Raw genomic sequence first — 12744 nt, 5'->3', positions numbered from 1 at the left:
CGCTAAATAGGGGCCACTCTCTAGCTGCCGGTGCTCAGGTTTCTCATTGCAGTGTCTTCTCTCATAGAGCACAGGCTCTGGGCGCACAGGCTTCAGTAGCTGTGATGCACAGGTTTAGTCGCCTGGTGGCATGTGGAATCTTCCCAGACCAAGGATCAAGCCAGTGTTCCCCGCATTAATAGGCAGATTCTTAACCACTGGACCACCAGGCAAGTGCCCCCTCATGGTCCTTTAATTGAGATCACAGGCCTGTTCTCAGGATTTAATGAAGCTCAGGTTCTTGATGTCTCATTGCGGAAAGAATTCAGTGAGAGACGAAGGGATAGTTAAGAAGTGGATTTATTTGAGAGAAACATGCTTCACAGACAGAGTGTGGGCTGTTTCGGAAGACAGGAGGCCCGGAAATATGGGGTGTCAGTTTTTATGGGCTGGGTAATTTCACAGGCTAGTGAGCGGGTGAATTATCCAACCATTCTGGGGAAGGGACAGAGATTTCCAGGAACTGGGCCACCACCCACGTTTTGATCTTTGATGGTTGGCCTTAGAACTGCCATGGCACTGGTGGATGTGTCTTTTAGCTTATGCTAACGTATTACAATGACCGAAAGCTGGAATCTGAGACCCCATGGTTCTGCCCGGCTTCCATCACCTGGTTTTTTGCGTCAGCTAGTTGGTCAGAGCTACCTCCCTGGGGACTCCCTGGGGACAGAAGCTCCATAGGTGGCCTCATCTGGGCACCCCTAACCCTTGGGCAGTTGCTCTAGAAAGATGAGTCCACTTCAGGTGTGACGTGCGTCCTGCAGGAGCAGTGTGGGTCCACTTCTGAGGAGCCCAGGGCTGGCCAGGCAGCTGAGGCCCGGCTCCGGCACCACTGCTGCTTCTTGCAGCCATTTTTCTCCATTCCTTAGGCCATCAGCTGCTGTTTCTCTTACTCTCCCTGCTAGCAGGGTAGGGAAGATTTTGGCGATGGGAGCAGCTCCATAAGAACATGGGAAGTGGTGGGGGCTCTGGACCCAGGGCTGCCCCTTGCTTGGAAGTGTAGGACACAGGGGCCAGAACAGGCCTTTTGAGCCCGGAAAATACAACCTCTTAGCGCAAGAGAGGCCCAGATTTGCATGCAGTCAAATCTCTTCTGAGTATGCTTAGCTGTCTGCTTGCACAGGCGTGGTCTCTCTGTGGCTGCTTCTAGGTTGGGACTGGCAGTGGTGAGTAGAGATAAAAGGCTTCTTTGTATACGTTTTGGATTTTGACCCATGTGAATGCTGTGTTTTAGAAATGTACATTTTAAAATGCTAATCAAAAGTCTCTTTTCCATCCTGCCCTGGGCTCCTTTAGGGGATTAAGCATCTCCTGGGGATTGACCAGATCCCTAGGTTTGCTCTGAGAGGGGTGGGGGCTCCATCTCAGCAGCCCCTGTGTCTCACCAGGGCTGACCTCCGGCAGGCTGGTGTCTCCTTCACAGCTCCAGCACGCTCTTTCTTTCTTTGTGCCTGTTGTTGCTTTCATGACCCCTGCGCTTGTAACACCACAGCAGTCCTGCAGCAGCCCCCTCCCTTCCAACAGGCCCCGTCTGTTGACTCCGCCTCCTGCAATCTCTCCTGAGCCCACACCCCCACTGCCATCACATCCTGGGACACTGGTCAGCCTCCACACAGCTCTTCTGATGCCTGCCTGTTTTCCCCCGGTCCATCTTCCCCACCTGAGCCCCAGTCAGCTTCCTCAAATACAAATTGTGCACACTCGTCTCCCGCTTACATCCTTCTATAGCCAACAGCATTAGTGCTCTGCTCAGCTCTGCCTGGATGCCCCTTTCCATTTTTGTACCCAATGCCCCCTTCAAGTGCTTTCAGGGTTGACACCTGCAGCTCTTCTTGGAGGGCTGCCCTTGATCTGGACCTGGTTTACTCCGCCCAGCACCACCTGGGCCGCGCTGTGGCTGGTGACTGCTCAGTGGTAGCGGTGGTGGGGAATGAAAGCCCAGCTTCTTGCCCCAGCAGGGCTACCCTGAGGCCGTACACTCTAAGGCTGTCCTGCTGGGCCCTGAGGGAAGTCACCTCCACAGCTGAACTGGAGCTCCAGCTGGCCTCTCTCCAACCACCTACCTCCCCTGGGTATTCTGCCTTAATAGTCAGTCACTCAGCATCTAGATGAATCCCTCATGTGGAAACCTACCGCCTACAATTTAAACCAGATGATCTGTATTCATCTCCTTTCTCTGAAAATTTATCCCGTATCACATCTACAGTCACGTCATAGCAACTTCTAGCTGTCCTGCAACTTTCTGTGTTTCAATACCTGCCTTTTTTTTTTTTTTTCCAGTTAGGAAAAACTACTCCACCCCATTCTTTAAGTCTCTGATCAGTATCACTCCCTTCAATTCCCTAATGGAGCCAGCTGCTTCCTCCTGTACTCTGTAACTTACTACAGCACCCATCTCACCAAATTGAACTAGTCTTCTCTAGCATGGTGCTGGGCAGAATGCAGGTGTCAAAGAAATGTTTCTGAATGAATACTGACTCCCAACACGTCCTAAGACTCTCTGCTATCGAGTTTCTCAGATCTTAACACTCTTCTGCCAATCAACACTCACTGTCCATGTTTCATTCTCTCAGACCTCTACTCTACTGTTTACATTTTTAAGATTAATTACGTCTTGTTGGAGGGAAGCAGTGTGGTGTCTTTTGAAGAAAACCGCTCCCTCTGGCTTCTTGAGACCCCAGGACCAAGGCTGTACCCTGCATGGTGTGGACTCTTGGGGCCCCAGTTCACTCACTTCCTACGGTAAGTGGAAGGTCTAGCTGACTTCTAAGGTCTTCCAGGGCTGAATGAAAGTCCTCTGTGGGCTGGAGCCTACTCTGTCTGGTTCTCTCCTCTCCCAAAGCCAAGAACAGTGCCTGCTGCAAAGCATACTCCTGCATATTTGTCAAGAGAAAGAACTGACTGACAACTTTACTGGCTCCATATTGCTTGGCCCATATGTGTTATTTCACTTAATTTTCAAAGGGGTGGAGTCAGGGTTTGTATGCAGATTTGTACACCTTTGAAGCCCATTTTCTTCCCATCATGCCTTGTGACCTTTAGGGGACAAGGCCCTCATGAAAGGATTTGTCCCAATGATGTCTTTTCAAGATGCCTGTGGAAGGCTGGAGGAGATCCTGAGGCCCTTGTCCTTCTTAAAGCATATAGGCAATTGCTGCTGCCCCTGACCAATCTCAGGGGAATTAAGGTGGTGAGTGGAAGGGGGTGAGAGGGTGTTGAGGAAATCTGATTGCTGTGATTTAAACAGGGTGCCTCAGCAAATGGTGGAGTTTAGGTACAGTTTCAGTCACATGCTTGTAAGCTGGCTGGCTCTTTTGGAAAAAAAAAAAACCCTGGTTGACAGCAGTTGTTGATTCCTGTAGCATGTATATCTTCACCATGGCTGAACTCAAGCAACCACCGTGAAGTCGCTGGCTGCAGGACTGGAGGAGATGCACATATTAGCTCTCATGGGTCAGAAAGCAACCCCAGCAGTCACTGGAGCAGTAACTGGGGCTATTCCCAGAAAGCCACGGGAAGACTGCAGCTCCCATAGGCTCTGTGGGCAGCTGTGGGAAGCCTCGGCTCTCCCCCTGCCTTTTTGGAAGATTAGAAATGGCCTCTGCCACTCTGATTTATAGTAGCTCTCCCATTAGCTTGATGACCGTGGAGCTGCTGGGGGGAAGGTGGCCTCAAAGTGGCCTTTGGCTCCTCCTTGGAACACACCCGCTGTTGCCTTGCCTCAGGCTGGGACAGACCCCCAAGCGGGGAAGGCAGCCCTGAAAGGCTCTTGTGACCAGTTCTTCAGGAAACAGTTCCTGGGGTGTCATCCCAAGAGGGAGAATGCGTGTGTGTCGGTGCCCTCAACTATTCCTCTGCCTCTCCCTTGGGATTTTCCTCCCCAATTCCAGGAAGTCCTGAACATCATGGACTCTGCCCTCCCTGGATTGGGCCTCACCCTGGGATCAGGCCCAGCTAGAAGGCAGTGGGCATCCCTGAAGAGACGCGGAATGAGGGCATGGGAAAGCAGTGAGGAAAGGGGGTGTGCCTGCTTCTGGCTGGGGCATGGGATGGCCAGCTCTGTAGGGAAGAGCAGGAGCAGAAGTGGAGGAAAGGGGCCTTGTCCTGTGGATGCAGCTCCTTGACAGCCTCAACATGTTGCATATTGTTAGGTCTTCCTCTAAAGTGCCTACCACCTTGCTGAGCAAAGGATAAGCACTCGAAAATGAGTTGAAGGAGAAATGAGAGCTTTATTATTAGCCCCTAGAACCTTTTTCAGTGTTCAGACAAAAAGTAAAATGCAGGGGTAAGGAAGGCCTGAAGAAGGACCTATAAAGGCCCCCAGGGCTCAACCAGGACACAGCAGAGGCTTCTCTTCAGATCAATGGTGTGCAGTAGGTAGGCGGGGAACGTGGCTGTGTTCCAAATGAGATAGACCAACCACTCAGCCCAAAGGGAAGAAGAATTGTGTGAGGCCAGCAGGGTTAGAACTTGCTAGCATAGAGGGTCATGACCCACTTGGGCACCCGGAGAAACCCAGGCAAATAGGAGGCCAGCCAGCCCAGGCTGGAGACATGGGAGAGGGCGGAGCTCAAAGACAAATAATCCTGGACAGGGCGGCCTGTGGACCACAGGAAAAGGAGAAGGATTAGATCCTTGTTTCCCATTCCTCAGACACCCCCATGTGGCTGCAGAGACCGAGTGGAATGTGAGGAAGGAAGGGAGATGGGGAGGAATGAGCTAGAAACAGAAGGAAGAGAGGTTCAGGCTGGCTGCTGGGCCAGAGCTCTTACCATCAACATCCTGCAGGCCGTAGCGCCGTGCGAGGTCACAGGACGGAAGCACCTTCCCGCTCAGGCTCAGGATGTTGGGATCTGTGGGCACACAGACAGCTGAGACAGCCTGCGAATGGCCCAGGGTGACAAGGCTTGGGTCCAATGGCACAGGGCATCACCTAGACAGACTTAAGAGCCCATATTTGTTTCTTTCTGTTCCTAGGAAGGTTTCTGGGCCTCTGGCTCCTGGCCACCGTTTCCAGGATCCGTTTTAAGGCTCCCACACCTCAAACTGGGCATCGGACCCTTTGTGTGTCCAGAAGCCATAGAAAAGAAGGGCGTATTCCTGGCTCAGGACCCAGAACCAGTGGCTACCACCCTGCAGATCCTCCATGCCCTTCCTTGTTACCAGCTGCCCCCAACCTTTTCACCTGTTGCCAACGCCACCACACACTTGCCACTCATTTCTGTGGTCTCCGCGGATGAGAAACGAAATTTGAACTGAAATACAGGGGCAGAGAGTGAAGGGTTAATTTCCAAGAGCACTGCCCAAGTCCCTTTCCTGCTTTCAGCTTTTGTTCCAGGAGAGGGAGGCCCTTGTCACTACACCTGCAGGACTCAGCATCTGAGAAGGTATGGGAATCACTCCTTCCCACATCCGTGAGCCCTGTAACCGCGTACTGGTACCCACTGCCTTTCTGCCTTTCCTAAGTGGAAGAATATGGGGATGCCACCTGTATCTGGGCCTTCTAGATTAGTTCAGAGTGGAGGTCAAGACTATGGGCTCTGGAGGTGGATAGTCTTTCCACTTTCAGGATATGTGACTTGTAGCACGTTTCTTAACCTTCCTGAGTTTCAGTCTCCCAATCTGTAAAATGGAGCTACCATCTCCCTTACGGAGTGAAGGACAGAATGTGCGTCAGTGCTCAGCCCTGCGCCTGCCCCTCGAGCCCTGGTATCTACTCTTTGTTGCTGTTACTGTCTTGTCATTGGGGAGGGAAAGACTGGTTCCTTGTATTCCCTGCCACCCTCGCCCTCCCCTTGGCCACCTGCTTAATCAGGGGATCTGAAGCATTCTCCTCCTTCATCATGTGCTCCTTCAGCAGCTCTGTCTGCACCACCCCCGGCCACAGAGACACGTAGCTGACCCCGTGGCGCCGCAGCTCCTGAGCACAGTCCGCAGCCATCCTGTCGCACTGCAGAGGGACAGAAAGCCGGGTAGGAGTCAAGGCACCTGGTCATGTCACCTCCCTCTCCTGCCTTGCCTGCTTCCGCCGAGGATGCCCCCAACCCCTGGCCTTCCCAGGAGCCCGGTCTTAGCTATCCACCTTCCCCAGCACACTGGCCGGCCACCTGAGAGGAGCCCAGGCTAAGGAACTGTCTATACAGGGGCAGAGGAAGAGGGGAGGGCCAATCAGCCTCACTGCCTGGACCACCAGGGACCATTTCTCCTGAGCTCTGGGAACCGTGACTGTCTACCCCAACCCCTGCGCCAGTGGGTCCTCACCGCAGCTTTGCCCACGCCATAGGGAACGCTGAAGAGATACTGCAGCCCCCCAATGGAGGAGATGATCACGATGAGCCCCCGGCCAGCTGGTACCATCAGCCGAGCCCCATACACTGAACACAAGTAATGGCCTCTAGAAGGTGGGGCAGAGAGGAAATGAACCACGTCAGGGCTGTCTCAAGAAGCTTCTTCTGCCCCCTAGTGGCGTCTGAGCCAGGTGGTGGTGGTGCTTTAGTCACTAAGTCGTGTCGGTCTCTTGCGACCCCATGGACTGTAGCTAGCCAGGCTCCTCTGCCCATGGGATTCTCCAGGTGAGAATACTAGAGTGGGTTGCCATTTCCTTCACCAACAGGGCCGCCAACCTGGTGAACCAAGGGCCTGAGGCCACATTCTAAGAAACCCACAGGTAAAATTAACCACCAAAAGAGGAGAAATGGCAATTTTAGAAGACTGTAGCAGAAGAAAATTGCTCTGCCATGTCAGTGATGACAAAGCTAAAATAGCTTGGGGGGATAGAATATAATAAACACATAGACACATAGGATCTACAAGGAAAAACTATAAAGTTCTATTTAACATAAAAGAATACAGGCCGCTCTCTTCCTCTGAGATGGCCCACACTCTATGTGTGGACTGTGTTTCTCTCTGAATAATCCACTTCTTACCTAAATATGTAAAAAAAAAAGAGCAAGTACAGACAGAAACTGCTCAGGAGAACCAACATGTAAAGCTTGAGTTCTGCTTAAATTAATCCGCAGATTCAACTTGAGTTATATCTCAAGACTTCTGGAGAAATTGATCATAATCTAAAGGTCAAGGAGAATAAATGTGTGAAAATAGCCGGGAAAATTCTGAAGAAGGAAGATTAATATCTTCTGGGTGAGGGGGATATGCTGCCATAAAATGTACAATGACATAATACGTAAAAGAATGCAGAGGACTTCCCTGGTGGTCCACTGGCTAAGATTCTGAGCTTCCAATGTAGAAGGTTCAATCTCTGGTCAGGGAACTAGACCCCACATAGATCCCACATGCCCCAACAAAGGTCGAAGATCACGCCTGCTACACCTAAGACCTGGCTCAGCCAAATAAGTAAATATTTTTTTAAAAAAGAATTCAGGACTGGCATTATAATACCTAAATACGTCAATGAAACAAAATACTCAATAGGTAATCCAAGTGTAGAGAAGAATCCAGCAGTTAGTAAGGGGACATTTCAAACCCACAGGGAGAGACAGTTGCTGTTCAGTCGCTCAGCAGTGTCCAACCCTTGGAGACACGACTGAGAGGCCGAACAACAAACATCTGGCCAACAAATAATCTGGGCTTCCCCAGGGGCACTAGTGCACAGAACCCGCCTGCCAGTGCGGGAGACATGAGAGACGCAGGTTTGATCCCTGGGTCAGGAAGATCCTCTGGAGGAGGGCATGGCAACCCTCTCCAGTGTTCTTGCCTGGAGAATCCCAAGGACAGAGGAGCCTGGCGGGCTACAGCCCACTTCAGAGTTGGACATAAATGAAGTGACTTAGCATGTATGCACAGTCAGTTATTTAGTGGGTGGGATGGGTTCTCTACCTCATTTATTGCTTTAAAATGCAGTCGCAAAATACCTGGGTATAAAAAAATGAGAGCCTAAAAGCAATAAAAGAAAGTATAAATAAATAAATAAAATAAATGAATTTGCTCAGTTGTGTCCGACTCTGCAACCCTGTGGATTGTAGCCTACCAGGCTCCTCCCTCCATGGGATTCTCCAGGCAAGAATACTGGAGTGGGTTGCCATTCCCTTCTCCAGGAGATCTTCCTGACCCAGGGATTGAACCCGGGTGTCCCGCATTGTAGGCAGACGCTTTACCGTGGGGAAGCTTGTCTCAGTACCACACCAAGATATAAATGACTTATACATTAAGACATGTATATACGTAGATATACAAATACATACATGTATATACATTTAAGTACGTTTGGAGAGCTGAGGAAAGCATGCAGGCAAGTAACAAGTAATAAATTGGGAAAGATATTTGTAAAATACACATTAAAGGGATCTATTCTACAAAGGCGTCTTATAAATTGATGTGAAAAGAATAATTTAGTAACACAACTCACGAAAGAATAAAGAACCGATACAAATGTAAAAAACAAAAGCTCAACTTCACAAATAATAGAGAAATGTGAATTTAAAAAACACCTTCAGATATCTTTGGCTTATTAGAATGGTCAAACTTGCCTGACCTTGTGGCCCGTTATTGTCTAGTATGATAGAGGACATGGGGAAACAGATATTCTCCTTCATCGATCTGAGATTATAAATTGGTGGGGTCTTTTTAGAGGACAGTTTTATAATGTTTACTAAAATCTCTGAGGTACATATTTTTTAGCCTAATTTTTTCCCACTATTGCAACAGATAAGGGGTTAGATAAATTATGGTATCTCTTCCCAGTGGAATATTTAAATGAATGGTAGAATATATACGAGGCTATTAACAGTAGCTATATCTCAGGCAAAAGAGGAAGGGTTGGTGATTATGGAATAAGATTATACTAATCTACCCAGTATATTTGGGGGCTTCCCTGGTGGCTCAGTGGTAAAGAATCCACCTGCCAATGCAGGAGATGTCAGTTCGATCCCTGGGTCGGGAAGATCCCCTGGAGAAGGAAATGGCAACCCACTCCAGTACTCTTGCCTGGGAAATCCCCTGGGGAGAGGAGACTAGCAGGCTGTAGTCCATGAGGTCACAAAAGAGTCAGACATGACTTAGTGACTAAACAACAACAACAATATCTCGGGCAAAAGAGAGGGGTGGTGACTAGGGGAATATGATTACACTGGTCTACACGGTATATTTTTTAAAAAAATAACACACACATACTCGATAACCAGAAAAACAGTTCTTTTGCACAGGAGACAGGACACTTCAAATGAAAACAAGTAGAGTGAGTTATGGTATCAAAAAGAAGGCCAGCCTCAGGCAATGCAGAGGAAAGGCACAAGTATGTGTGTGAGAGGTGAGAGGAGGTGTTGGTGAGCTTCCAGCAGGGTCCCAGAGTAACCTTCGCTTTGGAGAATTCATCAGGGCTCTGGCGCCAGGGTCCGGGCCTTTGCTTTGCAGGCTCAAAACCCTGACCAGCAAGAGATGAGAATGTGGAAGGCCCCTCTCTTTAGAGAGCTAAGGACATGGGTGTTGCCAATTTCTAGCTCTTTGGGTTTTCTTGACTCTTGGTTGACCATCTCCCTCTCCTCACAACATTTATTCCACTTTGGAAATGACAAGTGGATTGTAATCCTGCTTCCCTGGGATTGCCACTAGAAGCTGAGGGCTTCCTTAGATGCTTTAGATGTAGATTTGCATATAATCTCTGGGTGACTCCCACAGGTGGCTGATCACATCCATGCAGGATAGTTTCTGAGAGGTGCCCTCTTCCCAACAATAAACACAGACCTGAAGGATGTATGTCATGCTGGGTGAGCTGTAAATGCTGTTTCATCTCATTCCTTTTCCAGATGTAGGTGAAACCCCTGCCCTCTCTACTCACACCTGGAACACTTTTGCCTGTAGGCCTGGAGTGAGGAGGGGAAGGCTAAGATGGCTGGCACTCAATCTTCCTCACTGACCTTCTGCTGATCTAAAACAAAACAATTCTTTCCTCTAGCCATGTTTGGACATACCGACTATAGGTGGCATGCTTTACCGAAGGAAAGAGGCTTCCTTATGGATCATGCACTTGGACAAGCAGAGAGTGAGACAGGAGGGCCGGCAAGGGCAAGTTCAGATGAAAACTACTGACAGAAACAAGGCAGAAGCTGACGCTCCTGGGTCCAGATTCACCTGGTCGAAACTCCTTCAGAGGTCAGCGGACAAATAGAACAGATGGGATAGAACAGATGGGAGAAGAAGGAGACGAGGAGATCAGAAGGGAAAGGAGAGGACACTTGTTAATGTTTGGCTGAGTGACTGAGGGGAGCCCAGGCTCTTAGGTGGGTGGCCGGGGAAGCACCTACCTGAGTCCAACGTTGTTGATGTCATCCCAAATGGAGGCGGGGCTTTCCCAGAATGACTTATTGGAGTTGTTCAGGATCGACTGGAAGGCACAGGGAGAGAGATGAATAGTATGCTCTGGAGGCAAGAAGGGGCTGGATAATGGAAGGGACGACCTGTGGGGATGAGGACTCAGAGCTCAGAGGGGGAGGTCCGAAGTGTGAAGCTGGGGTCAAAGTTCGAAAAGCACCTGGACCCCAGCATAGGCATTGTTGACCAGCACATCCAGACGTCCTTGCTGTTCTCGATCCACCTGCTCAAACAGGTTTCGCACTTCACTCTCCTGGCTTGAATCACATACCACGGGCACACACCGGCCTCCCCGGGATTGCGCCTGGAGAGGGACAGAAGGGATATGAGCTCCAAGTTGCACAACGTGAGACAGAACTCAGCTCCCGTCAGCCCCAAGGTGGGAGCTAAGGCAGTTCTAGGACTCAGGCAGGAGCTGAGGCAACATGGTAGGCAATACTGCCCTCTGGTGTATGTTTGAGGAGTTTCAGTGATGCTACGTACTGTCTTAGAGCAAGCGGGATAGGGAATCCGGGGTTTAAAATTTGCAGACATTTTCTGAGGGCTACTATGTTCAAGGCACTGTATCACTCTGCATGTGGAGGCCGAGGGACAAATAGGCTTGGAGGTTCCTTGAGAAAGGAGTTCTTTTCCTTCATTCTTAGTCATGTCCATCTCTTCTGCCCTTAGCTCCCACCCTTCACCACTCATCTGGAATCTCAACTCAATCCCAGCCTTCTTACCCTCACTCCACCAACACTGCTGCCCGGTAAATGAAAAAACAAAGCTCTCAGACATGAACTATCTCTACTTCCTATTCTGCCTCACCTTCTACAAATGTGTCCCCTCCTCTAACGTCAGAGAAAGAAGAAGAGTTTATTCAAGAACAATCTTCATATCCTGAAGATTCATGCTCTGGGCCCCACCCTCTGACCTCCCTGCCTAACTGCTCACTCACCTTTCTAGTACATTCTGGACTCACTTATTGCTTATCATGTTCATATTCATTACTTTCATCTCATCACTTCCTGTATTCACATTACATTGAAATGATCCATTTTCTGCCTTAGACTTCACAGCAAAAGTTATGTCTAACTAAATTTGGTAACTCCACTGTTTCATCCAGTGCCTAGTAAATAAAAGCCATCCCCAAATTTATTTAACTGAAATTCAGTAGAAAAATCAAATGAAAACATACAATTCAATAAAATCTTAACAAGAAAAGAGAAAGAGCACAGGTCCACAACTCTTGAAATGCAATTCCAAAATCCCTAAAGCTCCCAAATAAAGTGTTTGTTTTTTTTTTCCCATAAAATTCACTTAATGGCAAAATGTGCCCTGATCTGAAGTTACTTATGGGGTTTACTTATCCCACTTAGAATAAGTGTTCATGTTTATTGAGGAATATTTTGGTTTCAGGTAAGGGATTAAGAGGAGTAGTTAATGGAAAGAGCTCCCTCAGGTGGTTTCTGCCCCCAGGGACTCCAGAGGAAGCACTCACCTCCTGAGCAGTGGCCTGCAGCGTGTCCAGGTGGCGGCCAGTGATGTAAACTGTGGCACCTGCTTGGCAGAGCTGCAAAGCGATGCCCCTGCCAATACCCCTGGAGGCACCAGTCACCACGCACACCTGGCCCTTCATGGTAGCTGGCATGACTCAGCAAGCAAACGGTTAAAGCAAACGGGTGGAACCAAGGACTTGCTCTGAGGGAAGCCTGCAGACTGCGTTATTCGGAGAGGGGGCGATCCTGATAGAGGTAGGAAGGGGAGCCAAGGTTGAGATCCTTTGATGGGGAGAGAAGTTTCTGAGAGGAATAACTAGCGCAGGCCCGGGACAAGGTTAGCTGTCCCTTTTGGGAGACCAAGGAGGGAAGAAGGGGGCTGCGTGGGGCTGTCCAGGCCGGCCACCTACTGGGACTCTGAGTGGGACTGTGGCGGGGCAGTCCCTCTCGGCACATCTTGCAGAGTCCTGAGCTACGGGGTTCAGGCCCCTTGCCCAGAGGTGCGGCTTCCGCGTGGAGGGTTGGCGCGAGGCCCAGGGGCCCTGAGCCCGATGTGTAGGGAGCTCGAACTCCATACCTGCCACCTGTGCTGCCGCTAGAGTCCTCGCGCCGTCTGGCTCACAAAGTTCTCGAAGTCGAGGAGTTTTAATTCTGGTCGCAGGGGCGGGACAAGAAGTCAAGAGGACGACGGTCGAGTGGAAGTTCACGTTCCGGTCCGGTTTCCGCAGGAGACTCGCAGGATCGGGTCAAAGAGTACGATACGCAGGAGCCTGGACAAGGGGCGGAGGCCAGGACCCACCAGCGGGGCGGGGCGATCCAGAGACTCAGCCACGCCTTCACCAGAGAGGCCGTCGCGAGGCTATGACGTATAATGCTGCGCCTTAAGCGCGCCGGCGTGGCT

At 50.0% G+C, this 12744-nt stretch overlaps 1 protein-coding gene across 1 annotated transcript; it reads right to left on the bottom strand.

Moving 5' to 3' along the window:
• Positions 1-4256: 4256 nt before the first annotated feature.
• On the bottom strand, positions 4257-12637 carry DHRS1 (dehydrogenase/reductase 1). The gene is made up of 9 exons (XM_052646697.1): positions 12421-12637; positions 11846-12089; positions 10526-10669; positions 10299-10378; positions 6301-6433; positions 5843-5989; positions 5225-5294; positions 4812-4892; positions 4257-4639 (listed from the first exon to the last, which is right to left on the bottom strand). Exons 2-9 carry the CDS (start codon positions 11993-11995, stop codon positions 4503-4505), a joined length of 942 nt encoding a protein of 313 aa, XP_052502657.1. The 5' UTR covers positions 11996-12089; positions 12421-12637; the 3' UTR covers positions 4257-4502.
• Between the last annotated feature and the right edge of the window lie 107 nt (positions 12638-12744).

Source organism: Budorcas taxicolor, chromosome 10, assembly GCF_023091745.1.
Source record: "Budorcas taxicolor isolate Tak-1 chromosome 10, Takin1.1, whole genome shotgun sequence".
Taxonomy (NCBI): domain Eukaryota; kingdom Metazoa; phylum Chordata; class Mammalia; order Artiodactyla; family Bovidae; genus Budorcas; species Budorcas taxicolor.
This window is presented reverse-complemented; position numbering and strand designations above follow the sequence as displayed.